This window comes from Gymnodraco acuticeps, unplaced genomic scaffold (genome assembly GCF_902827175.1).
Source record: "Gymnodraco acuticeps unplaced genomic scaffold, fGymAcu1.1, whole genome shotgun sequence".
Classification (NCBI taxonomy): Eukaryota; Metazoa; Chordata; class Actinopteri; order Perciformes; family Bathydraconidae; genus Gymnodraco; species Gymnodraco acuticeps.
This window is the reverse complement of record NW_022992250.1, coordinates 6,013,558-6,037,002: the sequence shown is the minus strand read 5'-3', so window position 1 is coordinate 6,037,002 and position 23,445 is coordinate 6,013,558. Positions and strand designations below refer to the sequence as shown.

The window sequence follows — 23,445 nt, the reverse complement described above, 5'->3', positions numbered from 1 at the left end:
GTGTTGGAGTATCAACCGGTGGTGGACCTGGAGCAGGACTGGGACCAGGTGGCTTTGGACCAGGCAGTGCTGGAGGTATGAAGAGAAAAACAACATATTAGAAACAAATTCTACACTTCTTTCCATTTTTGGAATTCTTTAGTTCATTTGATATCATCAATATCCTATTCTGACACTACATGCCATAATGACCCTCTGTCGTCGGCTAATAAAAAAACTCCCTTGGGCTTTCATGAAAAGGAACCGGATATGGACCTGGTGGATATGGGCCTGGAGTTGGACAAGTGCCTGGGGCAGGGTATGGACCAGGTGGAGGCTATGGTACAGGACCAGGAGTTGGATATGGACAAGGTTCCGTTTTTATTTTGTCCATGACAAATCTTGAAGAACTCAAATTAAGATGAGTTGTAACTTGCCTTTCTTTTTCCTGCAGGCTATGGAGCTGGATCAAAAGCCGCTAAATACGGTATTACAATTTTATTTTGTATTTCTCTAAAACAACATGGATCAACATTTCCATAAAAACTCAAACATTTATTTATGATCCAGGTTTAGGTGTAGGTGCTGGCGGAGTTCTTGGAGGAGGTGCAGGACGAGGAGGTGAGTTGTTTATGTTTGATAACTTTAAGCCCTGCAAGCTGAGAGCAATTCAAATTATTTTTTGTTAGCACTTATTATTTTTTGATGGTATTTTTTTTCAATGATAATCTCTTGATGGAATTTCTTACACTGGATGAGTTTTATTGTGTCATTGTATAGTGGGATATGAACAAGGAGACAAGTCTAGATCACATTAATGTATGAAATATTCCTTTATTGACCTCTAATGTAGCAAGGTATCTTGCACCAAACATGAATTGTAAGTGAATCAAACAGTTTGTTGTGTCATGTCATGGTTGCAGAAATCCAATAGAAAATAGTTCAAATAAATCACTGTGTTTTATCACACGAGTAGTCAATATTTAATACATTTCATTTGTTGGGATCATCAGGCTATGGAACAGTTGGATCTAAAGCTGCTAAGTACGGTAAGTTGACTCTGTTAAGTAAAACATTATGTGTATATCTTATAGATGTTTGAACTGAAGAATAGAGCTGTTTATAAGGACATCTTTTGAATTGACCATATTATCTATTTTATAAACTGTAGCTCAACCTGGTGGAGTTGTACCAGGGGCAGGATCTGGGAATGGGACCGGCACGACAGGATCTGGTACTCCAGGATCTGGGACAACAGGATCTGGTACTCCAGGATCTGGGACAACAGGATCTGGGACAACAGAATCTGGTACTCCAGGATCTGGTACCCCAGGATCTGGGACAACAGGACCTGGTACTGCAGGACCTGGCACAGGGACCGGCACTGGTGTTTCAGTAAATGGCACTGACACAAGTAGTGGTGCAGGGACAGCAACTGGAACCAGTGGTAAGTCTTTGTGTTAAGGATTAAGTATATACATTCTGGTTACTCATTAACTATTTGGAATATCTAAGTGTGTTGAACTGTGTCTCCTGGATCAGGAGGAGGACTTGGAGCCACAGGAGGAACACCAGCTCCTGCATCAGAAGGTATTTGGTTTAGCAAAATGCAGCACTATACTGTAACACATTTTCGTCACATATTATCCCAATACATTTACTCATAGGGTTCCCAATGCATTTGTTATACTATAAAATATTCTTTATAAGAATTAAAAAGAGAGAAATTGAGGTGAGGTTCCAGAGTATAATAATAGAAAAAGTTACGCCTGTAAGGGAGGGGCAACTGAGTTTGATTCAATTTGTTTGGAAGGGGAGAGGGAGACCCCAACTTGTGTTCATCTAGTGCACTCTAGTTAAACAATTATGCCAGTCTTTGTTTGATTTATTCCGTTTACATTCACATCAAAAGCTCTTATATATGCAGTACAATGTTTAAATCTCCCTGACCTTATTCCAGGTGATGGCGGCGCCGGCAGTGTGATAGAGGGGTCTGGAAGTTCTGGAGGAGAAGGTGTGTCTAAACTTGCTGGAAAACCTGTGTTTTCTTACCTTAAATTTACACATTTTGAGATTGTTAGACAATTAATATCACAACTGTAGAATTCAAGTCTTTCGGTATAACAGTCTGTTGGTTAAACAAGATGGCCAACAGACTACACAGGAAACACTGGAGATCATAAAGGAAAACATCTATAATACTAAATATGCAACTAATTCTTATTTATTTGCATTTATTCTTTCAGTGGCTGGCAGACCTGTGGGAGCAGGAGGTGATGGAGACGTCTTGGGTGGAACAGGAATCCCCATCATTGGAGCAAAACCAGGTATCTTGGTCATTTCAACTACAAATTCAAGAGGAAAAGTTAAGGTGTTCATTTATTCTGCTACTATTTGTTGTTGCCTTTCATCTTTTTTTTAATGATTTTCTTGGAACAGGCCTCAATGGGACAGACGTTTCAGGTCAGTGTTTATTTTACAGCCAGAGTTTCTGCATGTTTGTCCACAAGCACTGTATGTTCATCTAATTATGTCAGAGTACATCTGTTAGTCAGCCAGACATAAAAATAACAGTGCATCTAGGCTTTTGTTTTGGATAGCGCCACCATGTGGACATTTCCAAACACTATATTTTAGCTCAACTGGACTTTGAGGTGTAGATGAAAACACATTCCCCACCAAGGATCCAGGAATACGCAGACTTTTGGATCATTGCTGGACTTTTTTTTCTACATTTAATGTTCTGTATATTTACAAGGCGAAATTAAAAGACCAATACATCCACACTATCCCAAATACTGCATGTAACATACAAGAGACCAACAAGTGTTTCTGCTTAATTTAAACTAGGAATGAACAAGGCTGATCCTTTTGTTTTCACATCCTACAGGTTCCACAGGAGCTGCTCCTGGTGAGTTGAAATAAAGTACACTCAATATGTTACTTATGAGATGTTAATCAAAATGATGGACTATTGCTTAATAACGGCACATTATAAACAATAAATTGGCCTCACAAGATACAGTGGCATGTCTCGCTATCACAAATGTTTTTCATCTTGATGCTGATCACAATATTTCTCCACCTGAGTGATAATCTGTATTTCTATTATTTTAGTTGGAGGTGAGGCTGTGCAACCAAGTGGTACGCAAATCTGCATTACACTTCTAAAAATACTACAGTACTTCCAAAATATTGACCAGATGTTGAAACTTGCACTTCCTGTATTGTTAATGGATTGCATTTTGCAGGTTCTGATGGGGATCTTTCAAGTGGGACACTGCCAGGAGCCAAACCTCTCAAACCCCCAGGTCAATAAAATTAAATCTAATTTATTTCAGGATAATTTATTTATCTATTACCTAACAGCATTTTGACAATGGTACAATACAAAGCAACGTATTATATATCTCTAATGAGTGCGATTCATAAGCCAAACAGCCTTCTTTTAAACGTTATATTATACATTAACCTTGGTATTGTTTTTGTGTGGATTTTGTGGAAAACACTCACCAGGGCTCTTTGCTGTAATGATGTTTGTATGTAATAGTTGAATACTTACTGAGTTGCTTTGTTCTTGATTGCAGTTTAAATTCTAGCTGAAATACAGGTGTGGTTTTCTATGCTCTATCTGCAGGTGTCCCCAGAGGTGACACGCCCGGTGAAGGAGATGGAGAGGGAGGTCCTGACGGAGAGAGAGGAGGTGCAGGAGGAGCAGGAAGTGTTTCAGGTGGCTCAACAGGAACTGGAGTTGGACCAGGAGGAGCAGCCGGTGGAGTTGGAGGAACACCCAAACCATCAAAAGGTGCCATTTTTACCGTGTGACTGTAAACACCACATTGACTGCATTACATTTGACACCTTTACACATCAATCTGTATCAAACGTCTACTATAACCAGTTGGAATGACTCACATAGAGGTAGTAACTGAAAATGTTCATACTAAAGAAAAAAGTTAATTGTATCAGTTAATTTCTTAAATGTACAGAGGGAACTGATGGGACTGTAGCAGGAGGTGCAAGTGGTGGACCAGGTGGAGCAGGGGGGGTGACAGGAGGTCCAGGCGGAGTTGGAGCAGGTCCTGGTGGAGTTGGAGGCCAAGGTGGTGTTGGAGCAGGTCCTGGAGGAGTTGGAGCAGGTCCTGGAGGAGCAGGCTTGGTCCCTGGGGTTGGTGGAGTAGGAACAGGAGCATTTAAACCGGGAAAAAGTGAGCAGCTGCCATGTTTTGATCTCTGAAATGTTTGTGACCCAAACATACATGCACATGTTACAATGATGCTTACACTGTATTCATTGCAGGCTATGGTGCTGGTGGAGCTGGAGTTTTACCAGGTGGAGGTGAGTAAACTAACTCTCTATCATGGCATCTTTTATCTGCAATAGATTATGTCATATTTTAAATACTCACGCAAATTCATCTTCTTTAAAAATGTAAGATTCAATGAATCATGGTGTATCTCTCTCAGGCTTACGTTACCCGACTGGATCTGCAGTAGGACAGGGAAAAGCAGGCAAAGGTTTGATAAACTGTCAACTATATTCTTCTTGTTTTAATCAGTATCTGGGCAATGAAATAAGCTACATGATGCATGTTATGTTTTTTCTTTCCATCAGTATATGGGACTCTCGGCGCGGGGCAGGGTAGGGTCGGTCCTGGCGGTTATGGAGCTGGTCCTGGAGGCTATGGTGCAGGACCTGGAGGCTATGGTGCAGGACCCGGAGGTTATGGGGCTGTCCCAGGTGGATATGGTGCAGGACCTGGAGGCTATGGAGGAGGGGGCGTTGGTGGTGGAGGTCCAGCGGGTGCTGGGACCCTCGGCGTTGGAACTGGAGCTGGTGTTGGACCTGGGGGATATGGTGTGGGTCCTGTTGGTAAGTTGACCTAAACAGCACATCATTAAAATATTGGTTAAAGGAATATTTGATCCCCAAAATGATCATTCATATATCAATTATTTGCCTTGCCTTAAATTGTTGAAGAACACTTTTCTCACAAGCCTCCAAAGTGAACGAAGATTAAAAAACACTGAGAAAACAAAACCTTACTCTTAAAACACCACAATACGATCTGGGTGAGCAATTGATATACAAAGTATCATTTTGGGGTTAAAGTATTTCCTTAACTTATCTTAACTTATCCTATCTGTTATTCAGTTTCTAGATACGGCACAGGTCCAGGACTGGGCACCGGCAAACCCTCAAAACGTAGGATATTATTTAACAGATATGCAGAGAACAAAGTCAAACATTTATACAGAGAACTGAAAATTAAACAATATTTGCTTGTAGGTTACGGGGCAGGAGCTGGTGGTTACGGGACTGGACCAGGTGGAGTTGGTCCTGGTGGTTCTGCTGGTTACGGTCCTGGTGGCACTGGACCAGGAGGATATGGGCCAAGCACAGCAGGGACCGGACCAGGTGGGGCCGGAACCAGGCCAGGCGGATTTGGTCCTGGCGGTGTTGGCACAGGAACAGGCAGCTATGGACCTGGAGGAGCCGGAGTAGTTCCTGGCGTTTATACTGCTGGAGGTCAAGGACTAGGGAAGAGAAAGCCTGCCAAATCAGGTATAATAGTCATGAATTATGACACTCATAAATACTTTTTACTGAAATGGCATAGGTCATTACTGTATGTGTTGCGTTTTAAGATATATTCATGCTGGTTACTTCTTTTGATAGGCTATGGATCATCCTCTCTGGGTGGAACAGGCTATGGACAAGGTGAGAAACACATTCAAATGTGCAGATTGTTTAGGGATTATCTCTATGTCTGTATATCATAACTACCTCAATCACTAAAAATACAATCAGAACTAGGAACAAAGTTGTTAAGAACAAAGAGTGCTACATGGATACTTTTGTTGTTCTGTGTACCAACTGTGTATTTTATCTTGACACATTCCTATAGATCTAAATCTGTAGACTAATTCTAATTGAACATTGAGTTGGCAGACTAGAGCAGTACTTCTTCTATCTTCTTTAAAGTAAAGCCATGTTATGGTTTCTACTTTGACACACTTCATTAAAACTGAATAGAAATTAAATAAACTCACCAACACCGTCGAGGTTAAGCCTTTCTGTTGCTCCAAAAATCAACAACTATTTTTGAAATATGCCAGAGAAACGGGCTGCTTATACTCGTTTTCTCACTAATAATATAATTCTGGCAGCTTTTTAGTTAAAAAGCTAAATTATGTCTGTTTTTTAGGTGCAGGAGTTGGACCTGGCAGATATGGGCCTGGGGGAGTAGGACCAGGAGGCGTTGGCACAGGAACTGGAGGTTTCGGACCAGGAGGCGCTGGCACTGGAACGGGAGGTTTCGGACCAGGAGGCGCTGGCACAGGAACGGGAGGTTTCGGACCAGGAGGCGTTGGCACAGGAACTGGAGGTTTCGGACCAGGAGGCGCTGGCACAGGAACGGGAAGTTTCGGACCAGGAGGCGCTGGCACAGGACCTGGAGGAGCTGGTACAGGACCTGGAGGTTTCGGACCAGGAGGCGCTGGCACAGGAACGGGAGGCTACGGACCAGGAGGCGCTGGTACAGGACCTGGAGGCTACGGACCAGGAGGCGCTGGCACAGGAACGGGAGGCTACGGACCAGGAGGCGCTGGTACAGGACCTGGAGGCTACGGACCAGGAGGCGCTGGTACAGGAACGGGAGGTTTCGGACCAGGAGGCACTGGCACAGGACCTGGAGGCTACGGACCAGGAGGCGCTGGTACAGGAACGGGAGGCTACGGACCAGGAGGCGCTGGTACAGGACCTGGAGGCTACGGACCAGGAGGCGCTGGTACAGGAACGGGAGGTTTCGGACCAGGAGGCGCTGGTACAGGAACGGGAGGTTTCGGACCAGGAGGCGCTGGTACAGGAACGGGAGGTTTCGGACCAGGAGGCGCTGGTACAGGAACGGGAGGTTTCGGACCAGGAGGTGCTGGCACAGGACCTGGAGGCTACGGACCAGGAGGCCCACGTTACGGAAAAAGAAAACCGTCTAAATCTGGTAAGTATTGATAATACAAGTAACATACATTAAAGGTGATTCATAAACTTTGTACAGATGAAGAACCTCAATATAGAATATAGTAGAGTAATTGATTCTCATCTGCTTTTTTCCAGGTTATGGGTATGGCGCAGGTGAGTTTAGGGTTATGATTAGGGATGATCATTTTGTTTGTTTAATAAAGTATTTAGATGTGCTTATATATATGGATGTTTCCCAGCAGGGCGATTAGGAGGCGGTATAGGTGCTGGTCCTGGTGGAGTTGGAGCTGGATCTGCAGGCTATGGCCCAGGAGGATATGGACCAGCTGGAACAGGGACAGGCAATTTGGGTTACGGGCCAGGAGGTGCTGGAACCGGGGGCGTTGGCCCAGGAGGTGCTGGAACTGGGCCTGGGGGTTTTAGACCTGGAGGAGCGGGTGGATTTGGACCTGGTGGCCAAGCACTTGGGAACAGGAAGCCTCCTAAATCAGGTTACGGCTCGTCGTTGGGAGGAAGCAGCTATGGACCAGGTAAAGTTCTCTACGGATGCACATATTCCATTAAAATTACTGATACAATTTCTTTACGATACTGGATATTTACCAGAACAAAGAATTACAATACACTTTAAGCCTTATCCACATGATAAAACTTGATTGTAAACATCTTCTGTCTCCATCTTTGTTCTATGTTTATTCATTAGTTGCTTTATTTTCATATTTACTCTGCTTAATGATCATACATCTATCTCATATTTACTCTAATTGTTGCGGTTCTAATGCTGTGTGTTATCTTCTGCTTTTTGACTGACTTTGCATTTATACTCACGTGTGTCCAGGTGGTGCAGCAGGAGGAGCAGGAGGTCCTGCGGGAACAGGTCACGGTGTAGGAGGAGGTGCAGGCAGCTTACCAGGTCAGTTTAGGAGGAGCACTGACACAATAAACAAGAGCATGTTCTTTTGCATTTTTACAGTAAAAGATTTGAAAACAAATGCATTACAGTAAATCTCTGTCCTGCTTTTTGATGAGCTGTTCTATAAAGAGAAGTGTGTTGTAGTAATAATCAAGCAGAAACCATTTATTTTGATCAAATAAATACATTAATAATATAAGGGAAATAAATAAATATTGTCCAAAAAGGTGTAGGCGAAGACTAAGCTTTTTATGCCTACCCTTTTTACATTGAATGTTCTAATAGTTATATTGGTTTCCCCATACCTCCACACAATAGGTAGTACATGTTTCAATGATAGAGTAATACAGCAGATACACCGAGTTTGGATAAAGAGTAATATTGTATAGTTTTCTAGTGAATGTATAGTATGTATGCTGTAATGCACATGTGTCAAACTCAAGGCCCGGGGGCCAAATCAGGCCCTTGGTGGATTTGATTTTGGCCCGCAGGATAATTTTTAATTACTATTAGATCTGGCCCGCCGGTATATTGCACGGACACCTTCACTCCATCCTGAGGATTTCCTCAGCTCAGAGCCTGACCCCAAACATTGATGAACTTGCACCGAAGATGAGATGCCAAGTATCTGGCTTAAACTAGCATCACAGCAGCACACTGAGTTTCAATGGATGTTTCCTTCTGCACTTTTTTTCTTGAGACAACAGGGCATGTTTGTTTGTTCTTTGAGGGGAATTGTTTTTTTGAAGCTGTTGTTGGCCTGTGGAAAAATGTAATCATAAGAAATGACTCCGGAAAAGCTGCAGATAGAGCCATACGAAATTAATGCAACTGATTATTTTATGTTTAATGTTGTTTTTATAGGCAACAATTTAAGCTTTGTTAGTTCCAGGTTTAATATGTGCAATAAGTTAATTTCAATACGTTTTGAAATAAACATTGAACCAGTCCGGCCCTCGACTAGTACCAATTTTTTTTTTTGGCCCACTGTGTATTTGAGTTTGACACCCCTGCTGTAATGTGTCTTGTTCCAGCAGGGGGTGCTGGCCCTGGCTTTGGTGGGGTGGCTGGTGGAAACTATCCAGGTAAAACACTTGGTCAATTTTATACTCCCTTTTTTTAATTAATCCCACAGTATATTATTTGAAAAGTTTAAAAACTATAAGCAGTAAATATTCTTAAAAAATTTAAATATTGAAAACATTCATGAGATAACACGAGACCATTGTAAAGATGACCTTTTGTTTATCATGACTCTGTTTCCTGTTATTGTTCTATAGGATATGCGGGTGCCGGACAAAAATGTAAGAAAACACACAGTGACCTCTGGGATGAGCATGCTCTAATTAGCTTTAGCACTGACACATAACACAGTATTTCCTTGTAATCTTTTAGTTTTAAATGTTGAGGCTTTTCCTACTCATAAGCACTAAAGACAGAATATTTGACAATGGAATTATTGATTACTTAAGTGACAAAAATACAATAATTGTTTTAAGTTGTTTAGGAAAATGTAAGTCATGTATCAAGTCAAGTATGCTTGTATAGTCTATAGTGCTTGGTTTCATTGTAAAGAGGCTGTATGTGTGCAGAATAACTTTTCTCTTTGCTTGTATGTCCTTTAGCCAAGGCACAGATGGTAGCCAAATATGCAGCCATGCAGGCATTACTGGGAGCTAGGGGCTACAGAGGTAAAACCTTACACTTTGTACACAGTAAAACACTCTCATGGGAATGTGTGACTCAACTAAAATGCCTAGATATCATTCAGAAACATTCCAGCACACATACTCATGATTTCTTCTGACTTTAACTGTAGTAACTTCAGTTAAATTGATGTTCTGCGGAGCAATCAACTTCCTCCTTCCAGTTTAAAGAAATGGCATTTGATGGAAGTAGTTCACACGTAGTTTTTCCTCTGAAACGAACCATGCACTCTTAGTCTGGTACAAGCATGAATTTCCACTCTTAGTCTGGTACAAGCATGTTTTTTCGAGAACTGACACTTCGAGAATTGCCCCACTGTAGTCTAACAACCACAAATACAGGAACTACGTGGCTGTGAGGTAAATAACAAAACGGACCCTTTTGACTGAGATGAGGACTTATCTTTAGTTAACTGAACTTAAGTTGACTACATTTGATGTCTTAAGTTTACAAACGTTTTTTATTTAATATTAAATAATTATTCAGATACAGTCATTCTAATATTTTGCGGGAACTTATGTGTTCATGTGGAATGATCTATACATGTTTACAGTTCAGTTTTTACATATGAAGTATGCATGCTCTATCATGTGAAGAATCATTTTCTCTGCTCTGTACTCAGGCGCCGGCTGCCAGGGTAAATACTGTGGCCGAAGGAGGAAGTGAGAGACCGGCTGACAGGAAGTTACCTCATTAAACCAACAGTGGTGCTATTGCAAGATCCAGATCGTAAATGTCTTATCTACCATAGGAGCTAAAGCTTCAACATATTCCACATGATACACTTTTCATTTGCTTAGATTTTATACAACTTAAAAAAAGAGCGATGGTTCTCAACCTGTTAGGGTTGGGATTCTTCAAAACAAGGTGATGGTTTCATGCTGTTGTGAAATCTGTTCTTTTCATGTCGTTTTAATGTTCACCTTTTCATAACTAGGTTAGGTTAGGGGATACATTCGTTATAATGGCAACTTATTTTCTCCATAATTCACCTTGAGGCTGGGGATCCCAACTAGCAGGTTGAGAACATCTCAAATAAGTACCACATGTCTTCTGAAGCTGTACTAAAATACAACTGTGTGTTTTTTTATTGTTGTTGAACACCATTTGTGTTCATGTGTGAGTGTCCCCATGAATCCTGATACCAAGGACACCCTCAGGGCAGCTCCTTCAGACCTGTCTGCATGCTGACGAAAAGTTTTAAAAAACAGAAAAATCCTTACCCAGTTAGACTGGACTTCAGCAGATGTAATGCTTACATCACTGTTTCTAGCTTTTACATCAAAGTGCAAACACTTGTGAAGTCTATAAAGAGAAAGAAACAGATTGTTGCTATTTTGGGAAAAGTGTGAACAAAATGGACTCAAGTGGATTTTGTTCTAGTGCCATGCGAGTCTGTCTTCATTTTGACGATAGTGGAGGCTGAAGGTCCTCAGATGTAAACACTTCTTCCACTCTGTGCACATCTTTATAAGCACCGTTTTATAGCTACATAACACTAATAGGTTTTGGTGTAAACATACATAAATATGTGTCATTGTTATAAGGATGTATGTGAGGTAATATGATTGGAATACGTGATATGGCATTTAAATGGCATCTGAAGAGCATTGATTACTGTGTTTTTATTTTTTTAATGTACCTCCTTTAACACTGTTGTTCACCTTTGCTAGTCTTTTTAAATTATGCTGATAAAGAGCAGGAAAGTCTATTTAGTCTCATTTTAAGAATTCAAGCGCATTAATACAGTATTAAATATTTTGAGTTATTTTGTGTGTGTTTCCAAAGTTTTAAAACGTGTGTATTGCTAGAATTATTACAAGTGCTTTGTTTACTACATTGTGATGTCATTTGGATAGAAAGTGTAATTGATTGTCATGTTGCATTTGAGCTTACATTTGTGTCTTTATATCTAGCTCAACATGTGTTTTTAACATCTGCATTCTTTATGTGGCCTATGAAGAAAATGTTGCACTTTTGTACACTTCAGACAATCTCTGAAATAAAAACAATGACCAATGACAGTTGTTGTGTCAGGTTATTGTTATTTTAAAGCAGCTAGAATAATTGTTGTTGTACAACATGTGAAACAGTCGGGAGGAGTTTGGGGCACAAGGTAAAAAGAGGAAGCTGCACAGTCAGAAGCAGATTTAGGTTTTAACATGTTAACGTGTGGATGCAGAGTGATAACCACAAGTGAGGCTACGGCATGGGCAGGCTGAAAAAGTGTGAGCAGCAGTCTGACATTATCTTCACGGTAACTCATTGCAAGACTCAGGAAATGTTGTGTGTTAAACTCTAAACTGTATTACTCTTCAGAGTTTAATACACAGCACAATATGAAGATTACAGAACAGGTGCGAGCAATGACTCAATCAATAAGTACTATAGAGCTGCAAAGATGTATCATTAGTCGATTCATTATCAACTATTTAATACATCTGTAAACTTCCTTATGATTGACATTGGCTTTTTAAATGTGAACATTTTTGGGGTTTCTTCATACACTATGACAGAAAAATGTATTCTGAAAACATTGAGGAGGTAATGTTGGGGTTTGGGAAAAACATCTGACATTTTATGACCAAATAACTAATTGAAAACAATGAATGGACTTTTAAAATTGAAGATAATCATCAGTTTCAGCCCTAAAGTATTAAAAGAATTGGGTAAACAACAAAAGCAGCGATGGAGAATAAACAATGGAAGACATATCGGTAACCTGAGTTTTATATATTTGTTACTTTATAATGAATAATGGCAATATTTTTGCTCCTAGTTCTGAGCTGTTCCCCATGCTTGTCCTTTAACTGAGTCTCCCTCTTGTGTCTGATGAATAAAGCGCTGTTCTGTAGGATCAGGACAGTGCGGTAATTGGGGCATTCATAAAGAGATGATGTCTGCCCTGATGGGAACAGAGCTCATTTCAAAACAGAGACTCACTGACTCTCACACTACTTCTGAGAAAAACACACTCATAAACACCCATGTAGTTCCAAACTCTGTGGACTCTGCTGAGGAGTGTAACTGTATCTGCAGTGGTCTACATACTGAGAGTAACAGGAGAAGGACCTCAGAGAAGAACTTCTATACTGGGATGTGTGTGTGTCCCGGCAGCCAGCAGAGGGAGACGGGAAAGATGGTGTCAATAGGTCAGGGTTTTTTCTCACACAGCGACTCTGAGCACTACAGAGGGAAATCGTACGCACAGGAAGCCTCTGAGCACATGGAGAGAGCGAGAGAGAGAGAGAGTACAAAACAACAAAAAAACAGACAACGCCTGCTGCCGGTCACAGCACAGAACAATTAGGATCCGCTCATGAACGAACGCAGCGGAAAAGCTCCTCTCTTCACTGTGGGATTGTTTCTGGGGGACAGTTGTCCGACCTGACAGGGCAGAATGTCACGCCGGGACCAGAGGTTTCGGAGAGGAACGAAAGGACGGTAAGAAACACTGTTATCAACTTATGTGATATGTGAGTGAGTAGTTCAACATCTGCGGTACTTCCTCAAACCCCTCTGCTGTCACACAGACACACCAGAAACCTGCTCTTGGATTTTCTGTCTACTTTTACATCATCTATAGATATGTTTAGGAGTAGCTAATGAAACCATAGCAGGCACCGTCAATACTTTGTCATATAAGCAGCCTGCTGTCGTATTCATAACTCAACTGTTTTGTTTTGGTGGATGCCCGTTTGTTTCGCCTCCCTCCATCAACAAGTATTTTAAAATACCCATACATATCACCATTGATACACCCAAAGAAATGACATCAAAAACAAGTGTTTCCTTTTAAGAACTACTGTTTTTAAAGGAAACCCTGCAGGGCGACAGACAGAGGAGGAAACCATAACAGGAGAAGACGTCATCAGATTCTTACTGTAACATTTGACCTACCATAACGTCCTGACATCCGAACATGTTTGTTTTATGCGCACCAGGTGCTGGTGTGTCCACTTTTAGTGACACAAGGACAGATCTCAGAGGGGTTATGAGTGGCTAAAGATAAGAGTAAGATGCAGAACAAGCGAGATGAGGGGAATAATGTCAGTGGGAGGATTGTGTGGGGATAAGGCAGAAGAGAGAGTCACGACCAGATGTTTAGATGGAATAGCAGATGTGAAGCTGGGACCTTCCACATCCTTTGCCAGCAGCACAGTAGGAAAGACAAAAGGTCAAAAGTAAAACTGCAGCTGTCTTTATTACTTAATTATTTCCACAATAATGAATGAAAAGCAGGTCTAACAGACACTTATTATAGAGCACTGTATCCCCGGCAAACATTGTATTAAGAGCCGCAACTAACAATTTCATTATTGATGGGTCTGATTATTATATTCAGGATTATTCAATTATTTTACAAAATGTCAGAATATAGTTAGTCACGTTCTAAAAGTCCAGTGTCTTTAAATGTCTTGTTTTTCAGGGGTTCTGAGTATTTAGTAGGGCTGTAACTAACTTATTTTACTTGTTATTTAATCTTAAGATTATTCTTTCAATAGATAAATTGTTAAGTCTATGAAGCGTACAAAAAGATCATTATTTCCAGAGCCAAACCTGACTATCTGAAATGTCTTGTTTGTCCACAAGTCACAGATATTCAGTTTCATAAGTGGTAGGAAAAACACATAAAATATAAATATTTAATAAGCTGGAATCTGAGAATTGGATATATTTTTTGTTGAAGAATAACTCAAACTGGTTCATCGATTGTTAAAATAGTTGGCAATTAATTGTCTGTCTTACAGTATGTTGGAGGAAACTCTCCAACTATTTCATTGTTAATACAAAAGCCACCTTTTCATTCTATTGTAAGACCAGCCTGGCGTTTACAGTTGAGGTTAGGAGAGAGGAAACATGGATCTGTACTCTGACCAGGAAGTCCCCTCCCACTGCAGCTGTAGTGTTGAAGAAATAAGGAAGCAGGTTTTTGTAGTAAATAGGTACTATTCTTCATTCAGTTGAGGCCGGAATGACATTGAAAGTTGTTTTGCTGATTTTAAAAAAGAACCAAAAGTGAGCATGCTGCACTGCATTTAGAGAACTAATGCTTTTTAAACTGTTGCAACGTTTTTGCTTTGTTATGCTCTCTTTTGCAATATACGAGTGGGTGTGCTGATGGGGAAAAAACATTAAGTTTAGACATGTGACTGATCAGCGAGCCTACATGAGTAGTCCTTTTGTAAGAAGCAAATTTAATTTGGCATTTGACTAAATACTCTCTGTCACAGTGACATCAGCAGTTCACAATGAAAAGACATGGTTCCAACACCATCCCTGTGGTGAAGATAACTCTATTTCCTCCAGGCCAGTGCTGAGAAACACCAGCAGCTTGATGTCCCATGCAACTTTGTAACTAATAAAAGCATCCCTCTGTCATTCAACACGAGCAGGGTAAGCAAGTTCAAGAGAGGATAGGAGATGGGTATCAGTGGCATAGAAGACTGTGTTAAGAAAAACAAAAACAAGTGGCTTCACTCCAGCATTTATAGTCCAACTGACCTGGAAGTGTTGTCCCAGATAGCGTTTGTGACAAGCTCACAGGTCGACTTTCCTCACAGGTCTCACGCGTTCAATCCCTGATGAGGATCACGTTACTTTGCTCGAACACACCTCTGAAGTATCCATCATCTTACTCTCCATTTTCTCTTGTTTCGCCCTTCTTCTCTGTCTATTCCCTGCTCCCATGCTTCTCTAGGTGTTGTGAATGTGGCTGCATCTTGTCTCACTGGTACTATGAGAAAGAGGGACAGCTCTACTGCAAGAAGCACTACTGGGCCCGCTATGGAGAGCACTGCCACGGCTGCAGAGACACCATCGCAACAGGACTCATCATGGTAACATTATAATCCCTGAAAATAGGAAGAAAATCCTTACTTATTAGAAATTAATAATACATATGCGAAAGGGAGGATTCAAGCCGTGTACAATAATGTAATAAAAGTCATGAATTTAATTTGAGTTATTTCCATTAGGCGTGACTTTTACTATAACATAGTTCTCCTATGGGTCAATTACACCCCATTTTGAGGGTGGTCACTAACAATTTATTATATTATTCACAACATCGCATTTAAAAACCCTGCTTACTTGTTTCAAAACATTTTGTAACAAATTGATTGATAGTTGGTGAGCTAGTTTAAAAATAGCTGCTTTATTGATCATTCAAAGCCTCCATTTTGTACAGAGAAGTGGCCAGACAAATACCAAAATCCGTACATGTGAATTATTGAGAGACAGAAATATGACAAGAAATGTGCAGGATCAAATGTCCCGACATACAGAGCCTCAGCATGCTACACCGACTGTTCATATATTCAAAGCCTTCCTGTCTCTTGGTTTGTTCCTGGAATGAAAGTAAATGTTTGTTTTCTTTCAACACTCAAACAAGAGGATATCCTCTGAAAACATCCTGACACTACAATGCCTTGATGCACAGAGAACTCTTAAAATCTCACTCCATCAAACATCATCTTGCAAAAAACAATATTATGCCCATTATGTCTGCTTTGTGTGATTTACCAATACCTCCCTGTATAAACAGGTGGCTGGAGAGCAGAAGTACCACCCTGAATGCTTCACATGTATGAGCTGTGAAATGTTCATTGGAGATGGAGACAGCTACACACTCGTCGAGCGCACAAAACTCTACTGGTAAGTTTGAAGCCAACAGGAAAGAAATCATGCAAAGAACTAGATTTGCTGCATGTGGAGAGTAAGCCTGAACACATTTCTGAAACTAAATATATTTTTCTTGTTCATACATATAGAGATGCATGATTCTGGTGAGTGTCCTTAGTTTACCTCTTTGTTTGTTCTGCAGTGGCCATTGCTTCTGTCCGGGTGAAGTATCCGCTGCGAGGTCAGCCTCTTCCCTCACCAAGCGTCCACACACGGTGGCGCTGGTGTCTCTCCCTCCCCATGCTGGACGAGGCCTGTCTGTAGCCACTGACCTCAGCCAGGAGAAAGGCCCTCTCGTCACCGTGACAGGGTGAGTCTAAGACATGACAAAGAGTGACATTTAATTAGCGCTGAAATACAACTAAACCTAAAGATTGATCTAAAATCCCTGGCTAATTTTCTGTCTTATCCCATTTAGCTTGCAACAATTTCCTCACTGTAATTCTCCCCCAGGTTAGACTCCTCCACCCTCAGCCCTGAGCTGCTGTCCTCCGTCCACATGGGGGACCGGGTTCTGGAGGTAAACGGCATCCCCGTCCTCAACATTTCCCCAGACGAGGTAGGCCTCAAACCTCACACATTTTCAGCCATAATGTCATGACTAAATGAGAAGTAATTACACTATGGGTTAGAAGTCTTGCATATTTCTCAAGTCAAGATCTTTTAGGTGAAGTTATACAAATAATATTGTTACTATATTTATTGCTGTCATCATTATTATTATTATTATTATTATTATTATTAAGCTGTTTTTACTGTGGAATTTATAAGATTATTTATACACATTTTTATTCTATGTTTTATTGAATCTTTTTTGAGTCTTCCTTCAGTGTCCTTTGACATTATGCTCTCTTAGGTGAAAGAGAAGCCTTCCAATACCATGTTATGTTATCTTTCAAAATGATGCAAAATAAATCATGTTTGAGTAGTAGAAGTAGATACACTCCTCCTTGGTATCTGCAAGAAAACAATAAAAAGACTACTATGTCCACAAAGGTCACCACCATATGCTTGCCTCCAGATAAACTGTGTGATCCAGGACACAAACCGACCGCTGCAGCTGACCATTGAACACAACCCACAGTCTCCTGATGACCCTCCTCTCTCAAACGATCCCCCGGACAACGTCAGCTGTCCTGAACCGTGTGTCTGTGAAAAACTTTCTTCAACCCATAAACTCCCAAGTCTAGAGGAAGAGCCGAGTCCAGGGGGGGAGACAGATGAACCAATCAGGGTGAGCCTCTCACCGCCTGAGCACCAAGGAATGAGATCTAGACACATTCTGTAAGTCATGTATTTCATCTTTTCTTAAGTCATTGCTCATTCATTTATATTTTCTTTGACTGAGTCTCTATTTTCTTTCTCAGGCGCAGCTGTAGTATAGATAAGTGTCCTCTGTCCCCTGGAGCTCTGTCACTTTTATCTCATAGAAGAGAAATGGTTCGCTCCGAGTCTCTTCGTGCGGACCCTGGAGATCGGACTCATCGCATCTTCCGACCTTCTGACCTCATCCATGGAGAAGTGCTTGGCAAGGGCTTCTTTGGACAGGCTGTCAAGGTACAACTTTTTCCCTTCACATTGTCTCTTTCATAAAATATGAATGACTTTCTCCTATAATTTGTAAAAACTGACACCAAGTATTTTTAATCAGCTTTCTGAATAACCTCTTGCTGTCAAGGTAACACATCAGGAGACAGGGGAGGTGATGGTGATGAAAGAGTTGATACGGTTTGATGAGGAGACGCAGAAGACTTTCTTGAAGGAAGTAAGTGGTCATCAAAGCAGGGAGTCAACACCATTGGAGGCATTATCAGACTCAGATGGTCAGATGGTTCAGGTTATTTGTATTAGTACCCGTAGGTAGATTTAGTTTGGAGATAAAGATGGGGCCTGCTACACCGACTAGCAGGCTCAGAAGGCTGCTGTGATTATCTATTTGAAAGGTTGATGACTGATACAAGTACCAAGACTCCACCTCCTCTAGTCACATCAGTAATTGTGACGGCAGCGAAGGAAGAAATAGTATTAAGACTGAGTTTGTAGAGGTAGACCGGTGGCATTTGGGTCAAACAAAGGACACTAAATAATAAGACTTTGTGTGTCCCCTGGTAAACCAGAAGTCAAAACATGTATATATGTACGTAGCATCGGTAAGCTAGGTAACCAAGTCATAATATTTTCCTAAAGCTAAAACAAGTTGTTCTTTGTTTCAATGTACACAAGCATTAACTACATACAAGTGAACCTGTTAGGCTTCACTTTCCTAATTCTTACCATCTGAGAATTACAATGTTATATCAACTGGCCATTCAATGGGAAATGATAACATTTCAAATGGGTGACCTCACAAAGCACACTCTCAACCAACCATGAATATTCCCTGGCATGGTTTAAAATCTATTTGACATCATCAAGAGGGTGAAAAGGTCACTATCATTAGAGCTATTTTTCACGTTGCTACAATGGCCTTAAGTATTTGTTTAACTACGTTTCTTCTCAATGTGTTCAGGTGAAGGTGATGCGCTGTATGGACCATCCCAATGTCCTAAAGTTCATTGGACTGTTTTATAAAGACAAACGGATAAACTTTGTCTCTGAATACATCCAGGGAGGAACTCTCAGAGAGACCATCATTAAAATGGTAAGTTAAGAAAAAGCTTAGTGTTTCTGTCAAGGTTCACAGACACAGTATGATGGTGAATCTCTTGTTGTTGTAGGACAAAGATTTTCCCTGGAGTGTCAGAGTGGGTTATGCTAAAGACATTGCAGCTGGAATGGTGAGTCCTTCAAGATTAATAATATCCCAAATAAATAATTCCCTTATCTAGTACGAACTTTCCTTAATGTATACAACGTTTCTCCTTCTAAGGCTTATCTACACTCCATGAACGTTATTCACCGAGATCTTAACTCACACAACTGCCTGGTCAGAGAGGTAAAAAAGTGGTTCCATCACACACTCATATTCACTTTGTGATGCACAAACACGTCAGAAACTAGGAGGGCACAGACCTAAACCCAAAATAAACGTTCCTAACATTTCTTTCTTGTGGTTTAGAACCAGTCTGTGGTGGTGGCAGACTTTGGACTAGCCAGGCTGGTGAGGGAGGAGAGAAATCAGAGCAAAACCTCTTCTCTGGAAAGGCCTCCTAAGGGAACACTGTCAGATATCCGCAGGCCTGACCGGAGGAAGCGCTACACCGTGGTGGGAAACCCCTACTGGATGGCCCCTGAGATGATTAGTGGTGAGTGCAAATGGATCCAGGCCATCAGTTCTCTCTTTATCAAGGACCCCCGGGCACCTGAGCCCAAATTGACAGATTGTTAATCTCTGCTTGTTAGAAGTCGATGGAACAAGACAAATATACAATATTATGAATTTCTTCGGAAGCCTGGACTTCATTTTTGAAATTCTGTGTTAGAGGAGGCATTTTTTAAGGCAATGTTTAAATATTTCTGACTATGAGTAATCGATCTTTGGGAATCATGCGAGACCTCACAGCGTTTTGTGTGAAGATTCACATTGGATTGAAATGTTACACTAAATGTTGCTTCCTTTTAACAATATGCTTCTAAATGAATTGCAATTTGCCAAGATATATTATTTTCTCATATGCTCTAGTCTACACCACAACGGTTTGACAAAGGTATAAATACTCTATGACTAACCTCAACCTGCCTCTTGATACAAGAAGTGCTGCACTTTAATAAAATATGCAAAGAAGGAACTAACCCTGTAGGATACCCGATACTATTATTCTATGGTAAAATAACAAGTCCAATAATAAAACCCTGAAAACAGAATGGGTCAGTAAAGATTTGGTTTACATTTTGCAATCTTTCCTCTGCACTTCTCAGGAAAAACCTATGATGAACGGGTGGACATCTTTTCCTTTGGTATCATGATATGTGAGGTAAGAACTTGAAGAATTCCAAAAATGTGCTGTTGAATGTAAAAGCACACTATCCATTGTGAAGCTAAGGACGTATCTTTCTCTGTTTCTCTCAAGATAATAGGTAGAGTGAACGCTGACCCCGACTACCTTCCCCGGTCAAATGACTTTGGGCTAAATGTGTCCGGCTTCCTGCAGCAGTACCACCCTCCTCAGTGCCCCCCCCGCCTTCATGCCGCTGGGTGTACTTTGCTGTGACATGGACGCTGAAAAACGGTATGAACGCACAAATCCAGTAAAACCACAGATCTAAATTGATAAAGCATTGTATGAATATTCATGTTTGAATATTGCTCAGTAAGATTGAGTAGCCTGCCTCTGTTTTATATTTTGTTACAAAACACATTTCAGCTATTCAGTATATTTCAGTTTGAGAACAACAGGTAACGGTACTACTTTAAATGTAACAAATAGGCGTTTCATTATAAGAGGAAGTGGTGGTTTATGTTATAAAGAAACTGCAATTCAACATCATTTATATACAGAACAACATATTGTTTTGTTTTTACCATTATAGAGCGATTAACATGCATGATAAACATATCACAAAGGACTGCAATATTATATTTAGGATTTTTTGGAATTAGTTTAAAGATCAGTAGAAAACTGCACTTTAAAATGTAAATATATAAGTTTTCTGGTCAGTTGATTGTAGAGTGTAGAAAGTTTACTGTATCAAAACTAAAGTATGAGCACACATACATTAAACAGACGGCAAATAGTGTTCTTAGTAATGCATTACACAAACTAAACTACTACAGTGCAGAATAGGTTACTAGTAATATGTCATTTGAGGGCCCTTTAGCTTCTCACTACAACTCGTTGTCTTTCAGTCCTTCCTTTTCAAAGCTGGAGGAGTGGCTGGAGAACCTGCTGATGCACCTGAACATCGGGCTGCCTCAGCTCTCTGAGTTAGAGCAGCTCAGCAGAGGCTTCTGGATGAACCACAACCACCAAAACCAAACCAGGAACCAGGATAAATCCCCTGATTCTCATGAACAAACCCAGTGCTCACAGACACAAAGACACAGCCCTGACGCCAAGTTACATTCAGACAATGCAAATAACCACACGGAGCCTAATCACCTTACCGAGAGCCAAAATCGAAATAGCACACCTGAGAGACATTCGGATGAAGAGCATGACAACCATGAGATGAGACCAGAGGATAACCACTCCTGTTTGAGCAGACAATGTAAGGATCACTCACAAGAGAAGAGCAAGACGTGTTGCAAGTCGACGAGCGTAGACTCAGGCGAAAATGGGTCTAAATCCTCTGAACGGAATAACCCCTCAGGACAACCAGAAGTCCAGGAGGAGCCCTCACAACAACTGCAGGTCAACACTTCGCTAGGACGCTCTAACAGGCAGAGAAGGACATGCAGAGTGCTGTGGGACAGATCTGAAGAGGACAGCGCTTTTCTCTGACTGCTTTTTTTGATGGCCAAGACGAAACACAGTTTTCAGGAATACATTTTTTTTAAAAGACAATTGTGCCTTTTTAAAATGACTGGGAGAGTTATTAAATAGTTTAAGTTATACAGAGAACCTGCAGAGGCATAACATTGCAAGTATATGTGATATTTTACATTAAAAGCTAAACAGATGTGTATGTTGATTCATGAGAACTGCTAGTGCATGACTCATTTTGCTCTGTAAACCAATGTGATTTCAACCACAGCCCCACAATACAGGCTTTCGTTCATATTTCAGAGTTACATTTTAACTCAATGTCCGAAATGTATTCAAGCACATGACCGAAAAAGATTTCTCTCTGGTAGACAAACTACTTATTGGCGACACAGTTTCTTAGATAGCCTACCTCAAACATAACTTTTGCATTTGTGTGCTACAAATGTCTCTTTTCTTAATCACATGGTTCATACAGCTTAAGGCAATTAAGAAAGGCAATTAAGAAAGGCACTCAGAACAAAATTCATGACCAACTTTAAAATAACCAAAACAAGCTGATAAGAGATGTGTGATTGGTGTTTGGTCCTTGTGTTAAGACACCACATTATCTGTTTTCAGTGTATGTGAGATGCATTGGGAAAATTATTTATAAATAGATCAGAGATTTTAACTCGAAATGTCTAAAATATATATTTATAGTATCCTACTTACCTTGGCTTTTCAAAGATTGATTTTAGATTCATTTAATTCCTTTTCTGTTACCAGAATACCTTTATGAGGCGATACTATCTGTGGTAATCTGAAATTATCATGCTCCAACGGGAAGAAATAAATATTGAAGTTAAAAGCATCAATCTGGTGCACTTTGAGAGCAAGATGAAGAGATACATCTCTCAACACCCATATGAAACAGAACTGTAAACAGATTTTTCTTTATGGATATTTTACAAATCACTCCCCTTTTAAGACCGAAATGTCTACAGGCATAGCAGAAGATGGCATCTTTTCACATGAATATTCCAGCCAATCTCTGTTTTGAAACCATGAGCTGCAAAATGAGCGCCTTACCCCACTGTACAGGCGAGTTAGGTACTTTTTAAATATACCTGGGCAGGCTCTGTTTTGCCGAGGTCCTCTTGCGGGCCGCCGAGGGGTGGCGTGTTTGGGGCAACGAAGACGGCTGCTCCGCCTCCGTGGACGAGGCGGGCAAAGCCGGCGAGGCGGGCGGGAGTACGTTAGTGTCCACGACAGTGGCCGCGGGTAACGTAATGTCCCCATGATCTGGACGGTTATTACCTGCAGTAGATGCAGTGTTACTGCTGGCGATAAGGGATGGTTGTTTTAACCATTTTCTGATGTCCATCATTGACTGCTGTGTAAGTGTAAGCACCTTGCATATGACGAACGCGCAGCGGCACAGGTCACGCGCACCTGACATAACGTTACTTGCCGTTTAAATTGACCAAATAAATGCAGCAGACAATGTTATTTAACCACAATTACAATTTATTTTATTTCAACTATATTCTTCTTCTCCTTATTATTATTACTACTATTACTATTGTTATTATATATGTAATATCTTTCACTTTTAATTTTTCAAATGAGGGTGCATAACGACTCAACTGAGGGTGCAATGCACCCTTATGCACCCCCGTAGAACCGGGCCTGTCACGATTATTAAAAAACGATTATCCATTTACTTTGAAAATATCAATTTATTTAAAAAAAATATGTGAACAGTATGTTTTTAACAGTTGAACTTTAAGTATAATTCAACTGAAAAACCAATAACAAAATAAATTAAAAAAAAT

The 23,445-nt window shown here is 40.7% G+C and overlaps 1 protein-coding gene and 1 long non-coding RNA gene across 2 annotated transcripts; both read left to right on the top strand.

The window, feature by feature from the left end:
* The first annotated feature begins 6,882 nt into the window (after window positions 1–6,882).
* On the top strand, window positions 6,883–7,312 carry LOC117540196. Its single transcript, XR_004568128.1, has 3 exons — window positions 6,883–6,980; window positions 7,097–7,114; window positions 7,204–7,312. It is a non-coding gene; the product is annotated as an uncharacterized LOC117540196 (long non-coding RNA).
* Window positions 7,313–12,846: 5,534 nt separating this feature from the next.
* LOC117540072 (LIM domain kinase 1-like) lies at window positions 12,847–21,825 on the top strand. The gene is given in 16 exon segments (XM_034206506.1): window positions 12,847–13,025; window positions 15,283–15,421; window positions 16,129–16,238; window positions 16,408–16,575; window positions 16,719–16,824; window positions 17,287–17,549; window positions 17,633–17,822; window positions 17,944–18,030; window positions 18,775–18,906; window positions 18,983–19,042; window positions 19,135–19,200; window positions 19,324–19,510; window positions 20,124–20,179; window positions 20,276–20,377; window positions 20,379–20,434; window positions 21,052–21,825. Coding segments are annotated over 16 exon segments (2,361 nt in total). The 5' UTR covers window positions 12,847–12,981; the 3' UTR covers window positions 21,647–21,825.
* The last annotated feature ends 1,620 nt before the right edge of the window (window positions 21,826–23,445 follow it).